The following is a 23,367-nucleotide window of genomic DNA, read 5'->3' as shown; positions in this document are numbered from 1 at the left end:
TACACCATGTGAATGACTCCAACGCTTTTAACTTTCTAGCCACCATCTTTGACCAACTCTAACCATGCACTTCTGAATACTGACCACAAATTTCCAATTGGTAGCCTATGGCATTTGAACTGCAACATGCCATCTACTGATGCATCAGCAAATATTTAGAATCCTACTCCATTATAATTATATTCTGGGTAGTAAGAAGTAGAGAAAGTGAAAAAATTATTATTCATGCCTCTGCTTCATTTTATAATAGTTCTAAATTAGGACCCAACAAACTACTACTAACACTCAACAGGACATCAATAGAAAAAAAGCTAAGAAATAAAAACACTGACCTAGTCTCAAAATCTGTTCTCTTAGATACAGGAATCTTCCTTCTATGGTTTGAAACAGTTATTATGACAGAAGGAATTTCTACAGCTTGAGGAAATTTTTAGAAAAACACATTTAAAGTTATCATATATAATATGCCACTTGTCTTTTCTATCATATGCTTTCACATAAAATGACTCACACATACAAGCCATTCACAGTGGTGCATATATTGTAATCTGAGCACTTTCAATTATCATTGGCTCAAGGTCACCATCAGTTTCAGTTACGTAGGTAGATGGAGGGGGCAGCGGGGGGAACTTCAGCTGACTCTGTCATAGAACAAAAACAAAAACAACAAAAAAAACCTAGCATTCCAGTTTCAAATATTTCTAAGAAATCATATGACATCAAATGGTAGTCCCTGTTGATGGAGAGATGGCTCAGTGGTTAAGAGTGCTTTTTGCAACCTGGTGGTGGTGGCAGCAGTGCATGCCTTTAGTCCTAGCACTCCTGAGGCAGAGGCAGGCAGATCTCTGTAAGTTCGAAGCCAGCCTGGTCTACAGAGTGAGTTCCAGGACAAGCTCCAAAGCCACACAGAGAAACTCTGTCTCGAAAAACAAACACACAAACAAACATGAGTGCTTTTTGCTCTTACAGAGGATCCATTTTGGTTTCCAGCACCCAGCAACTCACAACCTTGTGTAACCCCAGTTCCAGAGGATCCGATGTCCTCTTCTGGTCTCTGTGGACCCTGCATGCATGTGCTACACAGACATACATGCAGGCAAAACACACACATACACATAAAATAGAAAGAAAGAAATGAAGGAAGGAAGGAAGGAAGGAAGGAAGGAAGGAAGGAAGGAAGGAAGAAAGAAAATGGTGATCCTTTCCTCAAGTGAGTGTCAGTTCCAGTTACTTCACATATTAAGAAATCATCTAAGAACTTTTACTTCTAATTGGTTTCAGACCAATCCACGTTTGAAGAATCCAAGGAGGCCAATTTTGTTTATTTCTTCTGAATCTCTTAGGTTGTGCTTTTACATGATATAGTATCTCATTTTTGCCAATAGTTGCTCTTTAGATGTTTCCTCTATACTGTACGTAGTGTGGTTATGAATGACTTTGCTTTAATTAATCTTAAAGTGAAACTCTTAAAACTTCATGCCCAACCATGGGAAACATCTACCTCTGTAAATGAATGACTTTCAAAATGTATTATATATAGATTTGTAGTAAATCTACTTGAACATCTAGGCATAAATTATTTAGGCAAGCTTGTGTTACTTTTGCTTTTTACAAAATGTAGGAACACTGACTTTAAAGTAGATGCATGCTATGTGGCTGGCAGGGCGCGCCTTTCACCTGGAGTCTCCGGCATTGGGGTAATGCCAGGATCCCTTGGCGTACCAAGTTTGGTGTTCACATTTTTTTGGTAGCATCACATTAAATTCTCAATGTGATACACAATCTTCTCTTACACTCCCCACATAATATAAACATATAACAGTATAATGTAATATATAACAATAAATGAAAACTCACCATATAATATAATCATATAACAGTATAATAAAATATAAAACAGTAAATTATGAATATTAACAGTATTTACAAAAATACTAAATAGTCCATTTGGCAATTTCAACTTCAAAATTAGATCAAATTCCTTATTTGTCTAGATAATAACTAGATATTGTATCAGTTGTTTCATATTCTTTTCATACATGTCTTTCAGCAGCCTTTTAAAAATAATGACCCATAAATTCAAGTGTTTGGCCTTATTCTGGGTCTTGTCACACTGTTTCCTTACTCCCTTTAAAACTTACTAAGTGTTTATCATTTCGTAAACTCACACCAGCAGCAACTCTCCTCCCCCAGCCACCAGAAACTCGGTTCCCTCATAATTGCTTAGAAATTTTCATTTGAACCTCCTTATTCATTTTTCAGTAGATGCTCACTAGGAAAGCTTCATGACAACTACCTGTTTTAGGAAGTTCAAAAAGTTTAGTTAACACAAATAGGTTATATATAAGTTTCTGAAATAATGAGATCAGATTCAGTAGTTTTCAGTAATGAATTCCTTATAACACTTAGAGAACCTGTCTTCCATGGTACCCTTCATTTTACATTACCCATATTCAGGCTGTGAGGATAACAAAGAAAGGTGTAGTGGCCTACTCATGTCAAATAAACAAGAATATAAAATCCATTCTAAAATAAATTTGTTTTATCTTATTGTTGTTAGGATAGCTTACACAAGGTGATTTTATTATGTTGACCTAAAAAATGTATTTTTTATTCTAACTAATGAAGATCAGTCTTGAGAGATCATTACTTTGTTTTCCTGCTCTGAAGAATTCTAAGTTCTCGCCGGGCAGTGGCGCATGCTTTTAATCCCAGCACTCGGGAGGCAGGGGCAGGAGGATCTTTGTGAGTTCGAGGCCAGACTGGTCTACAGAGCGAGATCCAGGAAAGGGGCAAAGCTACACAGAGAAACTCTGTCTCGAAAAACAAAAACAAAAAACAAACAAAAAGAAAGAATTGTAAGTTCTCTACCTGACATAATAGACCCATAGAATTATTTGTCTGATACTGCTGTAAGCCAATTAGTTATGAAATATTTTCATGATTCTTCCTAGATTAGCAGTTAGCAGAAAGGTAATATTGTAGTGACTTATAAATTCAGAAACAAAGTGAGTAAGATTAAATATCAAATCTGTAGATAGATTAGCATATAGGTTAAAGCCACTGGCTTTAGATCAGACAAATCTAGGAGGTAGTTTCCTAGTTCTGTGGCCTTGCTTACTGTTTTAGCCTGATTTTGCTTCTTAAGGTCAGGGACCAGGCATCATAGTGCATGCCTTTAATTCTAGCATGTGAAAGACAAAGGCAGATGGATCTCTGTGAGTTCAAGGCCAGCTCTGTTTTATAATGAATTCCAGGACAATTAGAGATAGACAGTGACCTCAAATAAAAAGGTGGATACTAGACCCTTGTGTGGGACAGGACTGTCATCTCTGCAATAAAGGGGCTAAAGATAGAAAATGTCCAATCATAGGCCCATACTAGGCCACATTGTGAAACCTTATCTCAAAAAAGAAAAAGAGATTTTAATACTGGTTTCACTTAGTTGTTACAGAATTAAATGACAAGTTGCATGTAAACTTGTTGCTGCTATCGCAGGTATATTTAAGGAGTCCATGAGAGACAGCAAGACAGCTCTTCAAATTAGGTTCTAGACTTTTTTAAATACGGTGCTAGGGATCGAACCCAATACTTCACCCATACAGGACAGCATCCCACCACTGAGCTGGACCATGACTCTTCATAGTACTGTCAACTAAAGCTGACTAATTGCACTAGAAATTAAAGCAAGATAGTTTATCATTCTTTTGAACAATAAATAACTATCTACTCATGTCTTCCTTCTAAATCAGCTTTCAAATGTTATCCCGGAGACAATGGCTTCTCAAACCATACAACTCGATTAAATAGATACTGTTCCAATTTTAACAATAAGAAATATGTCACACTTGAGATGAAGCAATTGTGTGAGAAGTGATGGTTTAATGAACAGGCCCACTCGTCTCATGTAGTAGTAGTGGTTACCTGAGGTGAATACTGTCTGGCTCTTCAAAAGCGACGTTTAATTAGTCTTGACTCACTCTTGGAAATCTCCCAAGCATAAATGTTTGGCTCCAACCCAAGTGTGTGATAGGTTCTTATTTCCAGAAAAGCTAAACCAAAGAATATAATTCAAAGACGAGAATCCAAAGCCAGAGTTTATAAATCATAGCAGTACTGCTTTCCAATTTAGTCACAGACCCATAAAAACCTACCTTTCTTTTTTTACCATGCTAGTGTGTAGAGCCACAAAATACATGTTTTTGTGCTGGTTCCTGTGTTTGGGGGCTGGGTGAGTACGGTTTTATGTTCTTTCTTTTTCTTTTATCCTTTTTCCTTCTTTTTATTCTTTTCTGTCCCAGGGTCTGACCATGGAGGATAGGAGGCTAGTCTGGCCTCAAAATTACTATACTTGTATGTCAAACTTCCAGAGTGCTATGATTATCAGTTTGCACAGCCATGCTAAGCAAAAAAGATAGTTTTAAAAATGAGAAAGTCATAGAAGTTCAATACGCAGCACAAGCCCCTACAAAAAGGGCTAGGGCTGGAGAGTTGGCTCAGAGGTTAAGAGCACTGACTGCTCTTCCAGAGGTTCCGAGTTCAATTCCCAGCAACCACATGGTGGCTCACAACCATCTGTAATGAGATCTGGTGCCCTCTTTGTATACATAATAAATAAATCTTTTTAAAAAATAAAAATAAATGTTAAAGAAGAGAAGAAAAGGGGGGGGTAAAGACTACTTAAAGTCAAACTCTGGTAAGGCCTATGTGTGTATGCATGCATACTAAGTTGTAAAAGAAAATGCAATGGCTGGCCTCCCTCTTAGTCATCTGTCTCCTTCCCATCTCATTCTCAAGTACAGGTCATAGATATGAACACATTTACCTAGTAAGATGATCTTCTAAGTATTTTTTATTGCATGTGCCCATGTGCCCATATGATGTGTATAAATGCAGGCACCTTACAGTGAGTGTTTGGAGGACAACTATCAGGAGTTGGTTTTCTCCTTCCACCTGTGTGAGAATTCTACAAATGAAACTCAGGTTATCAGCATAGACAGCATTACCACTTTTACCCACTGAGATACCCACACTTCCTACTTAAATGGTTTGTTTTTTGAGACACGATTTATCCTGTGTAGCCCTGGATCTCGCTCTGTACACCAGGCTGACCTCGAAGGTAATCATACTTCCAATCATAAATCAAAATTTCTATGCAATATGTACACATGGAGGATATGTAGATAACAATGCTGAGAGCTCCGAAGGCAACATCCTGTATTCATTCTAGTCCCAGCTCTGCCGTCTCTAGCTTTTTGGTCTTGATCAATATATAACTAATATTTCTTTTGAATCTCAGCGAGAGTCTTTTCAAATACATAAATGGGTCTAATTATAGCACGCCACAGTTACTTTAAGAGTTAAATTAAATGTGATAATGTATGGAAAGCACTAGGCACAGTGCCTGGTATGTGCATAAAGAACACATGCCAGTTTTTACTGTTACTGCAGCCAAATCGTCAACAGCCGTGCTAACAAAAAGGTAGTACAAGGACAACAAAAATCCAACAGTGCTGAACACTTAAAATATACAGAGTTTGAATTTGCTGTGGTATTTTTAAACGTTTATTTGAATTTGTATTATGTTCTGCAAGTCTGTACCTTTAAATACCCATCCATGCATTGGGCTAGGAAATAATTCCTTTGTTTAAAACCCTTCTGGGCTGGCCAAGTGTTAAATGTCACCTTTGTCTCCCATACTAACAAAAGCTGTCATCAAAAAAGAGCTGACTTTTTTGTCTAAGAGTATGCTTGTTTTGTCTTGGTCTAGATTGGAGGAAGCAATTAAGTTGTAATTTTAAAAGGTCTCTAGGTAGGTAGCAAGGTAGAATTGAAGGCCAAAAGATTGTCAAATGTCACTCACAGATCCCCTCTAAGCTATTTAATTTTACCAGTAAAACACAATACGACATTAACCCTTGACAATTTCGTTAAAGCAAACCATATTCTGTAAAGACACATAGTCGTCAGCAGCTGTGGTTGCCTGCACAAGATCAAGCCAAACAACATTATCCCATGGATGAGAGGAGCTCATATGGCCCCTCCCCCTAGCAGAGGAGCTACTGATGGTTGGTGGTTGCCGGCAGAGGGTGAGTCAATTACCTTTAAAGGTGTGGTTGCAGGTAAATTTACCATGTTGCAATGGATAGCCCACACCCATTCATATAAAAGCAACGCAAACTGTACTTGATAGGTTGGGAGGGGTTGGGAGTGAGATCTAGAAGGAACTAAGGGATGGAATAGAAGGAAACTAATATGATCAAAATACATTGCATGCATATATGAACTTCTTAAAAATACGTATTCTAAAGATATAGTTAATTGTGCAATACATATTTTAGAAAAAGATACCTGAGAGCAACCACAAAGAATTAGAACACTCAGCCTGACCGTGTCTAGACTTTAACTTAAGCCATGCTAAGAGGAGGATTGACCTTAAGATTATTATTCTTCCTCAACAGAATAACAAGTCTTTATGCTAAAGATAAATCCACATTATCCTTTTCATCTATGAGGTTGTGACTCTTAACCTTCATAACACATTCTGCCACAGAATAACTGTGAGACTTTCAAATGCACAAAGGCCACCACCATTGCTATGTTTCCTGTCTATGGCCATACAACCCTGAACGCATCCAATCTCATCTGATCTCGGAAGCTAAGTAGGATGGGACCTGATTACTACTTGGACAGAAAATATTTGTGCTATATTTTAAGCTGTGCCAAATTATTCCAACAGCTTTACTACTGTTACAGGGCTATCAGCTTTCAAGTACTAGGTACCAGATTGAAGGTACTGATCTTCACTCAGCCTTTGCCTTTAACACTTGAAAGTCCTGATTCTTCACTGCTTGAAGTTTCCAAAAAGTACTCCTATTCATTTGATGGTTTCTGATTTTGACCTTCTAATTAGTTTATGAATAACTTTAATTAAATACCACTCCGACAGAGCTTGACAGCACCAAAGCATATTTCAAGTCAATGTTCAATTTATACATACAAAGATGGAGCAGCAAGATAAAATTACTTAAGAACCACATGACAAAGAACAGTGGCTTGCTGCTCTACATACCTATTATAAATGAAGAAATAATGACTAGTGAGTCGTGATCTGGTGATCGGAGTATTCAGTTTATTCACTTGCTTTTATTAATTGTAAGTACCACCATAAAACTAGCTTCATTTTAGTAGCTATGCCAGGAACAGAGAGAAAGAGAAAGTAATCATTGCATACGCCATCCCCTAATGAAATCCTCAGAAACCACCTATATACCATAACCTTAAAGTGTCTGCACCAACACACACAGAATGCATAGAAGACATAAAATGCAATCCAAGTAAGGATGTTGGAGAAAGGGTTAAGTGGAAAATTCTCCTATATGACATCATAGCAATAATGGGCACAGAGTACAAAGCCAGATGTGGTGGCACAAACCTACAGTAGTCCCGGCATTTGGCAGCTGAAGTAGAAGGATCATGAGTTTGAGCCTTGCCTGGGCTATGTGATGAGTCCCTGTCTCAAAAAAAAAAAATTAAGAACAGATGTTAAGCTCAATTAGGAAGTGTTAAGAAATAAAATATGAACATGCAGAATTCCCTTTCTGTTGACAACTGGCAACTACAACCTTGCTAGATGGTTCCACCAAGAAAAACAGAATTAAGGCCTGAATTGTCACAGCTTCACCTAAAAAAAAAATCAGATTAGGCTTTCCCAAATGTACCTGTGTACTTCCCTAGCCTTGAATAAATAAGCCCCATACCCCACTTACTTACATTCACTTATAGACACGCACCCCTCCTCTAGTCTAGCTCCCCATTTTGCTATTCATACATAGGGCATGCCCAGGGAGTTCTTCCAACCTGTAGGACTTACTCATTCTCCTAACATCTAAGGTCATGTTAAAATTTATGTCTTCATGCCTACTAACTGCTTTGAATTATTGCCAGCATGTATTTTTTTACACACGAGTTGAAATATAAGCAGCTTTCACTGCATTAAAACTCTGTGGCTTAGGAGCTTTGTGACACTGGAGAAGTTGCTTAACTATCCATATCTGCATTTCCATCTCTGAAAGAAACATAATGATGAAATTATTATGAAGAAAATGTAAGGTATTGCCTAAGACAACTTAAGCATTCCTATTAGCTATCCTTTTTGTAGTTACAATCACGAATCCATTGCAACCAGGTGGTAGCGGCATAAATCTTTAATCCCAGCACTTGGGAGGCAGAGGAAGGCAAAGCTCTGAGTTCAAGACCAGCCTGATCTACAGAGTGAGTTCTAGGACGGCCAGAGGTAAACAGAGAAACCCTGTCCCAAAAAACAAAGAAACAAAAAAAGAATCCTCTGCAAAGTCTAGCACATTTGATTTTATTTCCAAACTTGAGAGGCAAGTGCTACTCCTGTGTATTGGGGCAGAGATGAGTACACATTTGTTACAATTTGTTTTTTCAATAAAGCTGAGAAATACAGGAAGTCTTGGGCTATAACATTGCTCATTATTGTTTTTCTAGATCACTAGAAGAACAATTAACCACATAATATTACTGATTTTTATAATATTCAGGAAAAACATGAAAACAGGTTCAAGGCTGGAGAGATGGCTCAGTGGCCAAAAGCACTTGTTGCTCTTGCAGAGGACCTGGGTTCAGTTCCCAGCACCCACATGGTGGCTAAAAAATAATATCTGAAACTCCAATTCCATTGGATCCAACACCATCTTCTGGTCTCCATGAGTAACAGGCATGGACACAGTATACACATATGCAGGCAAAACATTCAATACACGTTGTCAATCCAAAGCCAAAAAACTTAAATACTCATCAGACACATAACTTACAGAGATGTATCTTTTCACATTTTTTAGGCTCCATCAGCTCATTTGCCTCCAAATTTATCAATCATTTGTTAAAAGGACAATGATTTTGCTATCTTAAAGGAAAATTTTGGTATGGTACCCTGAAATTTCCTTTCTCAAATAGCCACCACCCATTTGTGTAAAGCAGTTCTCCTTAAAGATACTCTCTTTGTACAATTTTAGAATTATTTTAAAAATTGCAAGATTATAATGGAGCAATCATTTATTTTGGCACTATGAAATAGAAAATTTTGACATTTTCATAAAAATGGAATTAGTGAAAGTAGACAAATTCTTACTTATCCTTATCCACAAAAAAGTAGAAACTAAACACAAATACCATAAATATCTGTCATGTAAATAATCTAATAAAAGTCTTAATCCCTTCTAGGGCACTTAGAAATTTAAGTCTTAACAAAAAAGAGGGGGGTGTAACTCTATTACGTGATGAAATTCTTAAAGCAGTTTCTCCTTGAGTTTACTTCTGAAAGAAAAAGAAAGCAAACAACAAATAGCAGTGTTGAAACTGCATGCCATCAAACTAAAAAAAGAAAAAAAAACCTGCATGCTTGAGAGGTTCAAAATAAGGATTAAGGCATTAGTCTGGGTTTTGAGAATGCAGTTATAGTAGATTAATATTCAGTAACCCATGTTTTACTTTGAAATATCAGAATGTTACATATGGAGGCCAAGAGGCTTCTAAAGTTGGGTCCCAAGGAAATAATAAACATTTCTATTTTTTCAAACAAAATGTCCAATAACTCTAAGAGTAAGTTTTCTTATATTTTAAAATACAGTCTATCCACACCCACGCACATTGGCAAGAGACAAAGTTCAAGGTTCGAGGCTCTGGTGATTTCATGTAGCCCTCAGTTCTGGTCCAAATCCTCTTCCATGTAAATATAAACAACCCAACAATCCAGGCTCTCCAGCGCTCTCAAGCTAGAGAAGGAGGTTTCTACATTCCAATTCCTGAGCCCACACATCTACTCTTGCCACTGCTGCCCCCCCTTTTTTTTTACCTCCTGGGGTGGCAAGAACAGAGGCTCTTTCATTTAGCATGAGTATGCATTCAGCTTTCACCTCAGTTTACCCAGTCCTCCTCAGATATGCTAAAAACTGTTATTCTAAGAACAACTGGCAAATGAGTCAAGGAAGAAAATCCTGTCCTATGAAGAGGCCGCAACTCAGCTGCCAGATGTTCTTTCCCCAGTCTTAAAGTAGTAGATTCTAGAAGGAAAATCTTTTGAAGGAAAAGAAAAAGTCAAAATAAGAGCCAATATGGGGAGTGGGAACATGTCTCATACTACATTACATAAAAACATACACACACATACACCAAAAGAAGGAAGAAGGAGAACAAGAAAGAAGAGAGAAGAGACAAAAGAGAAGAAGAAGAAGAAGAAGAAGAAGAAGAAGAAGAAGAAGAAGAAGAAGGAGAAGAAGAAACAAAAACCATTTGTGTCATTGTTCCTGACTTTCTCCTATTTTCTTTTTAATGTTCTATGCCCTGCCTACACGCTCTCAAAATAACTCCATTACAGTGGTTTCACAATAATCTCAGTACCTCAGGAGTCTTCCACTCGCTTCCCATCAGTACCCTCATCCTTCACAGAAATGCAGTACTTCCCTGCACTCGGTACTTAGAGCATATTTGTTAAATGCCTCACTCTTGGAAGCCTGAAAGCCACTGTTTTTAATTTTACTTGACTTCACCTAACCTTGAAACCCATAAACCAGTTCTCTCCTCTCATCTACCTAAAGGAAATATGGAACTAATGTCTCAAGGCAAACAAAGCTAACTCCACGGGAAAAAAAAAATGAAATCGACGCAACAAAGGAAGAAAGGAAAGAAGGGGGGTGTAGTGGGCGATGCTTGCGTCTTCTAAGGAGAAGCTTCCAGTGTAACTTGTACAATTTAACGGTTCTGGGACAGAGGAGGACTAGTGTGTTGGAAAACAACAAAGGTGGGCTCCCACTCTCCTTACCGCCGTAGAGCCAGAAGAAGATGCAATGTATACACGGATCACCATCCTGGAAACAAGAGCTTGTGGTCGGTCGCTGGAGTCTTGAAAAGGGCTGAGAACCAGCTGCAGCGACGACTGGAACACAGCAAGGGGCCAAACAGAGGTTGGAAGAGGAGGGTGGGGGAAGGTGGAAGGGAAACTGGCCGGAGCCCCGCCTCCACCAGTGGCTGCTTTCAATGAGCTTCCAGCACTGCAGTCCCGGCCCCAAACCCCGGAAGGCTCAGGCTCATTTGCATCATTTCTAAATTGTTTTTTTTAAAACACAGGATCTCGAACAGCACCGCGAGATCTGTTGAAACAATTCTTTTTGACTATTCCCTCTCCTGGACGGGGGCGAGAGAGAAATAAAATAAGGGGCGGGGAGGAAGGGATCCCTGAATTGCACTCATTTAGAATAAAGCATGCTTTCCCATGGACACCAGAAGTTTTGCGTGTTACTTCCTGCTCAGAAATGTATGCAAATAACATAGCTGAAAGCCAGCTTTGTGTTGAATCCAGACACGGGTTTAAATTTTTTTTAACCCAAGTTATCAAAGCCTTGTGTATTTTAGGACATCTGTAATGAAGTGAGTGATTTTTTTTTAACCTTAGTTGGTTGCAGGAATTCAGTGTATTCTGAAATGCTGCGCGATGTGAAGGAGGGCTGGAGAGAAGTTTCAAGTTTCCCTAAACCGGAAAAGGGCAGAATAGGTTTTCTTTTTGTCTGGGGATTTTGTTAAAATAGGGAACAATCCTTTAGTGGGAATTTGCAGGAGATACAACCGACATCACTAGAATGAAGAAGGAAATTGCAGAGAAAATTTAATCAACAACTCTAGAAAAGAAAGGAGAAAATTGCAGAGAAAAAAATCATCTGAAAATACTTGGAAAGAACTTTGTGCCCTTGGTGTCTCGTACCTGTAATCTCTACACTTGGAAGGGTGTCACATGACTGCCAAGAATTATGCTACAGGGTGAGACTATTCGAAACCAAAACCAAACAAACAAAAAAGACTTAGTACAAATTGCCGCTGGGTGGTGGTGGCGCACACCTCTAATCCCAGTGCTCAGGAGACAGAGCCAGGCGGATGTCTGTGAGTTCGAGGCCAGCCTGGTCTACACAGTGAGATCCAGGACAGGCTCCAAAACTACACAGAGAAACCCTGTCTTGAAAAACAAAAACAAACAAACAAACAAAAAGCCAAGTACAGTAAATTAGCGTAAACTAGCCACCATCCTCATTATCAACATCATGGTGCTGTTATTTTTACTTCCCAGATCACATGACAAAGAAAAATTTTGTAACTAAGTCATAATCATGATGATGGAAAAATCTATATAGTTTCTTTTACATTATCACTATAAGACTTCTCTCCTTTTGGAATTCTACATTGGGCTCTTAAACTAATGAAAAAAAGGAACAGAAAGAACAAAATATTTCTATTTAATCTATAAACTATTGAATGCAATTAATTATTCCCAGAAAAGTGTGTAGTGGCATTAGCAGAGAATATGGTAGGCCTTACCTATACCTTAGAGAAATGTGGCTGGACATGTAGCTTCCTTATAAATCACACAAGGACCCTAGACACACAGACACACACACAGAGAAACACACACACACACACACACACACACCACAGTGTAATAGATTATATCTTTGTCTTAGTGAAAATGAACCAAAAATTGTTTTATAAATAAAATCTGCTGATTCTTGTGTTTTTTTTTTTTTAAGCTGAGGATCGAACCCAGGGCATTGCGCTTGCTAGGCAAGCACTCTACCACTAAGCTAAATCCCCAACCCCAAATCTGCTGGTACATTTTTAAGGAAGACTGCTACCAATATTTGTAAGGTAAAGATAATGGATATTATTATAATCTTAGACTTTTTCCTCACTACATTCACTTATCCTTAGGATGGGTATTCTGGAATGCTCTTTCTAGAATGGTCATTTCTGCTTAATTTAATTTTTCCATTGAGAAATCATCCTAGATCACTTGCTTTTATTATTTGGCTGGAAAGGTTACAGTCAGTCTGAATAAACTGGGGTGGATCAAAGAGTTTGCAAATAGCTTGTGTAATCTATTCTCATAGAAAATCATGACAGCCAATTATCAGTGCATTTCAAAAATTAAAAATAAATCCATACCGTGTGCAAAAGTTTAGAAAACATTGTACACCGTGGCATGTGCGGATAGTCCCTGGTACTCAACTAAAAAGATTATTTGTGTTCAGGAGTTCTAAGCCAGCACAGGCAACATAATGAGATCTCGTCTTGTAATTGAGCACAGCCTCAGTACCTAAAGATAATTTCTACTGTGTGACACATCAGCCTTTCCAGGAAGAGGAAAAAGGGAAGGGCAAGTTGAATGTAATGGTAGAGATTTTAAAATTTATTTACTATGAAATGCTATTTTGTAAAGTTTTACCTACAAAAATAAAATAAATTTAATCTCCCATGTTAGAAAGTAATAATTTCAATGGTCTTATGTGTTTCAAATGTATAGGCATACCAAAAGTTATATAAACAGTTATCCTGGCTAGTTTTTTGCCAGCTTGACCCAAGCTAGATTTATTTGGGAAGAGGTACCTCAAGTGAAAAAATGCCTTCATCAGATTGCCTGGAGAAAAGTCTATGGAGTGTTTTCTTGATTAACAATTGCTAGGGGAAGGCCCAGTTCACTGGGGGACAGTGCCACCCCTGGGCTGGTGACCCCAGGTACTATAAGAAAGCAGGCTGAACAAGCCATGGGGAGCAAGCCAGTAAGCAGCACTCCTCCATGGTTTCTGCATCAGCTGCTGCTCCCAGGTTCCTGCCTTGGCTTCCCTCAGTGATGGACCGTTACCTGACAATATAAGGTGAAATAAACTCTTTCCTCCCTAAGCTGCTTTTGGTCGTAATCTTTATCACAACAACAGAAACCTATACAACAGTTGTCCATTATTTAACATACTGCTTGTTTTAAATTATTCTGTAATGTAGTAATGGTATAGTATGTATCAATAAATGTTTATCTACATCTCTAATAAATTTCTAGGAACTTTACAGTGATAGGGCTCAGCCAGTTAAAAGCCTCACTCCTGGTAAAAAGTTTGCTCTTAGAACCCACAAGGGAAGGAGAGAACTGAGTCCTAAAAATTGTCCTTTGATCTCCACATATGTACCATGGCACATGTGTGACCATGCACACACACATACACACACACACACACACACACACACACACACACACACATCATGCACATCACTCACACACAATTATCATAATAATAATCACAATATTAAAAAAGAATTGTTTAATGAAGAACAGCAGGGAAACTGAACAGACACTGGAGATTACGTTTACAATGCTATATAATGGAAGCCCAGCATCACCAGTGAGCAGGATGAAGAAAGAATGTTAATTGAAGAACTAGCTAATGTTACCCTCCTTTTATATTTATCTATTTGCATTGTGTGTGTGTGTGTGTGTGTGTGTGTGTGTGTGTGTGTGTGTGTACGTGCCTGTGTAAGTGCGTTTTTGAATTCTGGCCTGCATTCACAGGAGGTCTTAGGACAAACTGTGGGAGTCAGTTCTCTCCTTCTACACTGTGTGATCCAGGAATCAAACTTATGTCAGCAAGTCCAGCTGCAAGGGTGGAGGCCTAAGACCTCCTGTGAGTAGAGGTCAAAAGGAGGTCAGAAGTTATTTAGAGCTTCTTCTGCCAAGGGGGTCCCATGCCATGGGAGTGGAGGTCAGGAGTCTCTTCTTTCCTTCCACCATGGGAATCCCAGGGATCAAGCTCAGGTCATCAGTCTTGGTAACAAACCCCTTCACCCAGTGAGCCATCTTGCTGATCCTAGAAAATGTTATTTTTTTACTCAATCCAAACATTTGACCTCCTTGGCAGAAGAATCTCTAAAAACCCTCTGACCTCCTTGTGACTACAGCTTTCCTCTCTCTCTCTCTCTCTCTCTCTCTCTCTCTCTCTCTCTCTCTCTCTCTCTCTCTCTCTCTCTCTCTCCCTCCCTCCCTCCCTCCCTCCCTTCCTTCCTCTCTTCCCTTCCCTTCCCTTCCCTTCTCTCCCTCCCTCCCTCCCTCCCTCTCTCCCTCCCTCCTTCCTTCCCTGTCTCCTTCCTTTTTTTTCTTCTTTTCTTAAAATTACTTTGATGGAGCTGGAGAGACGACTCTGCATTAAGACACTGGCTATTCTTCCAGAGGCCACAGGTTCAATTCCCAGCTCACAAAGCTCTGTAATTCCAATTGAGGGGGGGGGGTCTGATGCCCTCTTCTGGTTGCCATGAGCACTGCATACACATGGTGCCCAGAGGTGCATGCAAAACACCCATATATATAAAATAACAATAATAAAATCTCAAAACTATTTTGAGGGCAACCTGGACTACACGGGGAGGGGCATTTGTTTATTTGGGGGTTGTTTTCGTTTTAAGTATATGGGTGTTTTGCCTGCCTGCCTGCTTGTTTGTTTGCTTGTATGTGCAGCACCTGCATGTCAGATAGATGCCTTCAGAGTCCAGAACAGAGGATCCGATACTCTGGAACTGGAGTCACAGACCGTTGTGAGCCAAGTCAAGGCTGGGAATTAAACCTGGGTCTTCTGCCAGAGCACCCAGTGCTCTCAATCACGGGGCCAACTCTCCAGCCCATACTCCCTTTCTAGAAGGGAGTGTGCACTTTCTGGGCCCCCACAGCCACCAGACTTGAACATAATGCATAGACGTAAGTGCAGACAAGACATCCATACACATTAAAATAACTAATTTAAAATATATATTTGTATTTATTCTTTGAGAATTCTATACATGAATACAGTGTATTTTGATCATATCCATCCACTATTCTCCCTTCTAACTCCTCACAAACCCTCCCCACATTTCTGTCCCAACTTTCCATCTTCTTTTTTTAACCTACTAAGTCCAATTAGTATTCCTAATGTGTGGATGGGGTAGGGCTGTCCACTGGAGCATAGGAATCCTATTAGAGGCCACAGTCTTGAAGAAAATTTACCTTCAGTTGCTTTGTTTTGTTTTGTTTTGAAATCCAGGTAAACCACTTCTTTCTTGTTTAGGCTTTCAGTATTTTTAATTTTTATTACGCTTTTATTAGTGTGTGTGTGTGTGTGTGTGTGTGTGTGTGTGTGTGTGTGTTTGTTGTGTTGTGTTTACATTATGTGGGCATGCAACAACTTGTGGGAGTCAGTTCTCTCTTTCTACCATGTGGGTCTGGGGATGGAACTCAGGTCATCAGGCTTGGTGGCAGCTTAGCCACTTCACCAGCCACCAGGTTTTGATATTTTTGTGTGTTTGTTTTGATAAAGGGTCTCAATATGCAGTTCTAGATGGCCTGGAATAGACTGTGTGGAACACATTGTGAATTGTTATCAAACTCACAGAAATTTGCTTACTTCTACTTCCAACATTCTAAAATTGAAGGTGTGCACCACCACACCCACTTTATCTTTCATTTTTCTTTAATTTTTCAAGACAGGGTTTCTCTGTGTAGTTTTGGGAACTGTCCTGGAACTCACTCTGTAGACCAGGTTGGCCTCGAACTCACAGAGAACTGCCTGTCTCTGCCTCCCAGGTGCTGGGATTAAAGGCGTGTGCCACCGCTGCCTGGCCATCTTTGATATTTTAAAGATTTTTGAAAACATCCTTTAATATTTGAAATTGCCTTTAGCAAGTGTTGTTTCAACATGTAGAAGCCATGGAATTAGAAAGAAGCCAGTGGGGCATGAGAATCTTAACACATGGGTGACGTGCAATACAGGTAAAATGAAAGAGAAAGGGGAATATTGGGGAAGGAGGTTTAAGAAAGTGGGGAGGTGGATGGAAGGGTAGAGCAGATGCTGGAGTGGGGAAGAAATAACTAACACTAAGGACATTTGAAAAGTCTATTTGGATATTTGAATATATATACAAGTTTATGGGAAATGCTACATATATGCTCCCAGAAGCCATATGTTGCTAACTTAAAAAGCCTAGTGCCAGGTTTGAGATAACTCCCCTAGAAGTTTTGGTTAAGGGGTGTCCCAGAGGCCTCCCAAATAGCACAACATAGTGCCCTTGCTACTGGTTGCCCACCGGAACTTGATGGGAAGTAAGCCCCTTGTGCTGAAGACACCATACACTTTGGTCAGAGGACATGCACCGTTCAAGCTGGCATGGACCTGGAAGATTCCTCCTTGGCGGATAGCAATCATCCTACCAGAAGGTGCTAGGTAGGCTACTGGGTAGAAGATGTCATCAGCAGTCTCATCCAGATGTGAACCCTGTGGACTGTAGTGACAAGGGATGTCCATGTGTACAGTAGTGGTGGTAAATGAACCACTTTCTGACTGGATTTAGGGCCAACTTGACAGGAAGAGACTCACATCTTGTACTGCAAATCTGAGCAAGAATTCATGGTTGGGAGGCTCATAGGCCCCAGGGATAAACCTACTCCTGCTAGTTTGGTGAATGGGGATAGTATCGAACTTTCTTCTAAATCCACGTCTCTACACCCGTAGATCAGTGCATCTCAGTCATCATCAAAGAAGTTTCTTTGTGCACACGTTAGTGGCTCACACAAACATACGAGTGGTCAAGGTACAATAAGAATCTGTGGAATGTTTAACCTTAAGTGGGACGTCCATACTACACCCTCTCTTTCTGTGGTTGTCTAAATGATAAATGTCCCCCATCTCCTCGGTCCCTGGGACACGCGGCCCCTAGTTGTTGGTGACGTTTGGGGAGTTTCCCTGTGTTGGAGGGAGGACTGCACCGGAGGCTGGGCTTTAGTACTAAAAAGCCCCCTGAAGCTGGTTCCACCCTGGCGGCAGCAGTAGTGGAAGCCACGGTGTCCAGCACTTCGAGTCAGTCCACCCCAACCTATGAGCTGCTAGAGCTTGTGAAGGAGCTGGTCTGGCAGAACACGAGCTACAGTATGGCCGTGACTCTGGCAACAGCGGGATATCCAAGACAAGCCAGTCTCAGTAATGGTCCAGTGTTTATGGTACTTCAGGGACCAGAAACCTTGAACCAGGCCAACGTCTCATTGCAAGGAATATTTGCATGCAAGACTGTCTGGCATGAACACACACACACACACACACACACACACACACACACACACACACACACGCATGCACTGTAGTTTCCAGTGCCACTAGGACAAATACATATTCAACGGAAAGGTGGGAAAGATGGAGGAAGAGAGCGGCGACTGAGTGGTGGAGAGAGTTGGAAAGAGAGACGTGACGGCAGTAATAAGTGTAAGAGAAGCCTGTGGTGGATAGTGGACTAGTCCTTGCCCAGTAGGGCCAACAGGGCAGCGTGAAGCAGCCGGGAGCCTGCACTTGACTCGGCCCCCTAACACACTGCCCAGACAGCTGCACGATCGCCCTGATTCTGAGCAATGACAGGATGTCCAAGATGACAAACGGTGCATTTTCTGGATTGGTCCTCCTTGAGGAACCTCTATGGTCTTTGCGCCCTGAATCCCAGAGGCTTTGGGTAGGCACTGTGGCTGTAGCAACTCCATGCACCACCCTTGGCTGCTGGGGGAGGCCCTGGTTGGGTCAATCAGCTCCACCTCTAACATAAACTTGTGCTGGAGGGAAGTATACCTTGCTTAGTCTGGGGGGGGGCGGCTAATTACCCACCCCTGGGACAGCTTGTTTTTACCTGCATTGTTTTATCATGGATGCCTTATGTAAACTGCTGCTTGTGCTTGAAAGCCTTCCAGAAGCTCCTTAGCATACAATTAGGCTTTCTGCCAGTAGTCTTTGCTTAGGAACTCTGGCTTGATGCAAATCTTGCCACATTTGACTTTGAGTAATCCAGACAAATCTCTTCCTTAGCTTTACCTTTTTCTTATCTTTTCTAGTTTTCTCTCTCACTTTTGGACATTCTTTACATGACCCACCAAAGCCTTTCCTCCTTTATAAAGAGCTCTCCCCACCAAAGGCTCAGCAAAATCACTGAAGCTCCATATCAGTCCCCAGGTCCTTGTTCTCCACCAAGGCTATGGCAAACACTATCCTAACTGGCCCAGTGAATGGGACATCATACATGGCTTTCCTTTTACCTAGTTCCTTCTGTAACTCCTCTCCTACTCTGTGTTTCTCCAGCTCCTGATTTTTGTAGGGACTTCAGATGAGATAACCAAGTGTTACTGATGGCTGACCTCCCTCACATAGCCTCAGCTTACACAGTCTTGGCCTTAAGGAATAGTGCTCAGGTTTTTTTTTTTCTGCCTCCACAGAAGTTAGATGGATTCTATCTGCTTCCACATTCCACAGGCAGGCTGTGACAGGCTCTTTCATTCTCACCCATGGGACTGGAGACATGGCTTAGAGGTTAAGAGAGACGGCTGTTCTTCCAGAGGACCCAGGCTGGAGTCCCAGAACCCACATGGCAGCTCACATCTATCTGTAACACCAGTTCCAGGGGACCTGACATCCTCTTCTGGCTGCTGTGGGCACTGCACACAGGTGGTGCACAGACATACATGCAGACCAAACTCCCATAAAAAGAATAAATCTCTTCCCCAATTCCATAAGTTAAAGTGCTGTCCCTGTTTGGGGAGAGGCAGCACACACATGTCTACTTACCTCAGAAAGGGAGCCTGCAACTGCTCAGAATAATGACTGCACAAATGCCCACTTTGTTGAACCAATGATTTTTTTTTTTTTTTTAGTTACTAACAAGGGTAGGGGTGAAGGGTTACTTATTAGGAGCAGGAATAATTCAAAAGCAGCTGCATTAGCAGGAAACCACCTCAACAAGGATGGTAACTCCCAAAGCTGCAACCCTGGAGCTGTCTGCAGAGCTTGTGCGCAGCTCCACATCCAACAGCTTTCTTCCTTTCTGCAGTTTGGTTGCTCAGAGTCTCCCTGTTTCCTCCACTGCCAGCAATTGCTTTTCTTCTTATTTACTACCAGTTAGGAGCCCTGAAGAACACTCCAAGTACCTGTGTTCCATCCCTCACAGGACATAGGACCCTTTGTTTACCTCCTGTTTGCCTCCTGAGACTACTGAGCTGCCCCTGTCTTCCTTGGGCAAATGTCTCAATTTGGATAGAATGTCACAATTAGGAGAGCATGCCATAGAACAACAGAACAACTCACGGCAGCTGTGCTTACCTACACAAGACCTGCACAGAATCAAGCTAGTCAATATTCTAACATGAATGGGGGAAGAGCACGTGAACCTTCACTTCTGAGGAGCTATGGACAAGTTGATGGCTTCCATGGGAAGGACAGTATTTTTTAGGGGTGTGGTCCCTGGTAGTTGGATCATATTTCAGTACACAGTCCCATGCTTAGGAGTATATATGCTTAGCACAAATTGTACTCAGTAGGTTACTTTTTAAAAGGATGAGGTCATGAAGTGAGTGGGAGAAATGGATAGGAGGTGAATATGATCAAGTATGTTGTATGGAATTCTCAAAAAGCAATAAAACGTTCCATTTAACACAGAACAACATGTATGTTCTTAAGAATTGTGTCACTGTAGTAGGCTACTGAACTATAATTACCGCATCTCATGAAAGCATTCCTAAGAATAAAGTGCTAAAACTGTCTTAGGTAAACTGGTCTCTGGTCACTTAGACAAGCGGTAAATTCCTAAAGTAAACTGGTCTCTGGACCAGCCATAAATTCCTATACCATGCGTCCCTGACCTAAAGGTTGTGAGAAGAGCCTGGCCACTAGACTGCTATCTCTCTGCTTCTGTAAACAGTGCTTGCTGCAGACGTCCAGAGCTGCCCTTATGGATGTGTCACAACTATAGTTTTTGCCTTTAAAAACAAGAACAAACTGGAGGTTGTGGTGATACATTGTGTACCCTAATAAAATTTGTCTGACGATCAGAGAACAGAACAAGCCACTAGATTAAACATAGAGGCCAGGCAGTGGTGGCGCACACCTTTAATCCCAGCACTCAGGAGATAGATCCTTCTGGATCTCTGTGAGTTCAAAGCCACCCTGGACTACATGAGATTGATTCAGTCTAGGAGAGAAACAGAGCCAGGCAGGGGCGGCATACACCTTTAATGCCAGTATTTGGGAAGCACACATGCCTTTAGTCCCAGCACTAGGAAGGAAGTGATATGGCTGGACAGAGAAAGGCATATAAGGTGTGAGGAGATAGGAACTAAAGACCTTTTTGGCTGGACCCCTTTCTGCCGAGGTCTCAGAGGCTTTCAAACAGAGGATTTGTGGTGTTAGCGAGGTGAGGAGTGGCTGTGGCTTGTTCCTTTGTCTCTCTGATCTTTCAGCATTTACCCCCATATCTGGCTCCAAGTTTTTTATTAAAAGACCTTTTAAAATTGGTACTACAGTAGGTCAAGGCTGCTTCCAACTATTTTGGCTGGGACAGCTCAGCCTATGTTAAATAAAGACTCAATATGATTTATTCAGGTGTCTTGTGAATTTTTCTCCCCAGGTACCCCATAACATAATGTTGTTTTTAAATTGAAAAAAAATTGGTGGGGGGGGCGGCTGGAGAGATTACACAGTGGTTAAGAGAACTTGCTGTGCAAACATGAGGACCTGAGTTCTGATCCAAGTACCTATGATTAAAAAAAAAAAAAAACCTGGAGGGCCCACACTCCTCTGAGGCCTCTGTGCTGTGGGAGATGGGACAGGAGGATTTCAAGAGCTTGCTTGCTTCACGTTTACTTTCAGGATTTGCAAGGGACTGTTCCTCAAAGGAATAAGGCAGGGAGTGATAGATTAGGGCACCCAACATCTTCCTCTGGCCTCTTGTATGCATGGGCGTTTGCAGACCCCCATGTGTGTGCACCACAGACACGCACACTGTGATCACACACATGTATTTTCTCTCTCTCTCTCTCTCTCTCTCTCTCTCTCTCTCTCTCTCTCTCTCACACACACACACACACACACACACACACACAGTATCTATCCAAAAAGAATTTGTTAAACTATGCTTGGTTGATTTGCATGTAGTCATATTTAGTAAAAGTTGGTTTGGTGTGAAGTTTTATGAATACCAATTTTGATATCTTAACAAGGTTAACTTAGTCATATTTGTGGAAATTCAAAACATTAGACATATCTTTATTGTAATATTATTGTATTTCTATTTTTAAAAAAATGTAAACAGAAAAATTCTGCTTCTAGAAATAGCGTGCTTGTTCACCTGGAAGAATATTTTTAATAGACTATTTTTATTAATTCTTGGAGAATTTCATACATGCACACAGTGTACTTTGTTCATACTCAACTCCCACATCCTCCCCCTCCTCATCCGTCCACTACTTCCCACCTTCACGTCCTCTTTTTTTAATAACTCACCGCGTCTAATTTGTGCTGCCCATACACTCTCAGGTGTACGGTCGTCAACTGGAGCACAGTTGACCTAGTAGGGACCCCACTGGTAAAGAAAATCAACGCTCCCACTCCTGGCACACACTCATTGCCAACGGCTTCTTAACTAAATGTGGATACTGGTGAACCACATCTCTCTGTGCTGGAATGGTGACTAGCTTGATCTTTTGCAGCTCTTGCAAAGGTAGCCACAACTGGTGTGAGTTTCTGAGTCCAGTGAACCTGTCATATCCACAAGACACTCACTTACTACAGTCTTCTGACCTCTGGTCTCATAATCTTCCTACCCCCTGTTCCAGGATGGTCCTGGAGCCTTGGGGACCGGAGGGTGTGATAGATGTCCTATTTAGGGTTGAATATTCCTATTGAGGGTTGAATATTCTCTGCAGTTTGACAGATTTTCAATTTTTATATTAACTGCTTGCTGTCTACTACAAAAGGAAGCTTATGTGATGAGGATCGAGAGCTGCACGTATCTATGGGAACAGAGACATGGGTTTAGAAAGGAGTTCGATACTATCCCCATTCACCAAACTAGCAGGAGTAGGTTCATCCCCGGGGATGAACCTCCCAGCCATGAATTCTTGCTCAGATTTGCAGTACAAGATGTGAGTCTCTTCCTGTCAAGTTGGCCCTAAATCCAGTCAGAAAGTGGTTCATTTACCACCACAACACTCCTACCACTACTGTACACATGGACATCCCTTGTCACTACAGTCCACAGGGTTCACATCTGGATGAGACTGCTGATGACATCTTCTACCCAGTAGCCTACCTAGCACCTTCTGGTAGGATGATTGCTATCCGCCAAGGAAGAATCTTCCAGGTCCATGCCAGCTTGAACGGTGCATGTCCTCTGACCAAAGTGTATGGTGTCTTCAGCACAAGGGGCTTACTTCCCATCAAGTTCCGGTGGGCAACCAGTAGCAAGGGCACTATGTTGTGCTATTTGGGAGGCCTCTGGGACACCCCTTAACCAAAACTTCTAGGGGAGTTATCTCAAACCTGGCACTAGGCTTTTTAATTTAGCAACATATGGCTTCTGGGAACATATATCCCTTCTGTAGGGTAACTCCAATCCAGCTCTACACACAACAGTAGATTTCTAAATGACTTTAACAATACCCTTAGTGTTAGTTATCCCTCCTCCCACTCCCCCTCCTTT

The 23,367-nt window shown here is 41.0% G+C and overlaps 1 protein-coding gene across 1 annotated transcript in view; it reads right to left on the bottom strand.

Annotated features, from left to right (window-relative positions):
* Sh3bgrl (SH3 domain binding glutamate rich protein like) overlaps positions 1-11,122 on the bottom strand; it is a 74,281-nt gene extending 63,159 nt beyond the window's left edge. The window contains exon 1 of the mRNA XM_036175469.1: positions 10,847-11,122. Within this exon, the coding sequence (XP_036031362.1) occupies positions 10,847-10,891 (45 nt within the window). The 5' untranslated portion in view covers positions 10,892-11,122. The remainder of the gene's footprint in view (positions 1-10,846) is intronic.
* Between the last annotated feature and the right edge of the window lie 12,245 nt (positions 11,123-23,367).

This window comes from Onychomys torridus, chromosome X (genome assembly GCF_903995425.1).
Source record: "Onychomys torridus chromosome X, mOncTor1.1, whole genome shotgun sequence".
NCBI lineage: Eukaryota > Metazoa > Chordata > Mammalia > Rodentia > Cricetidae > Onychomys > Onychomys torridus.
This window is presented reverse-complemented; position numbering and strand designations above follow the sequence as displayed.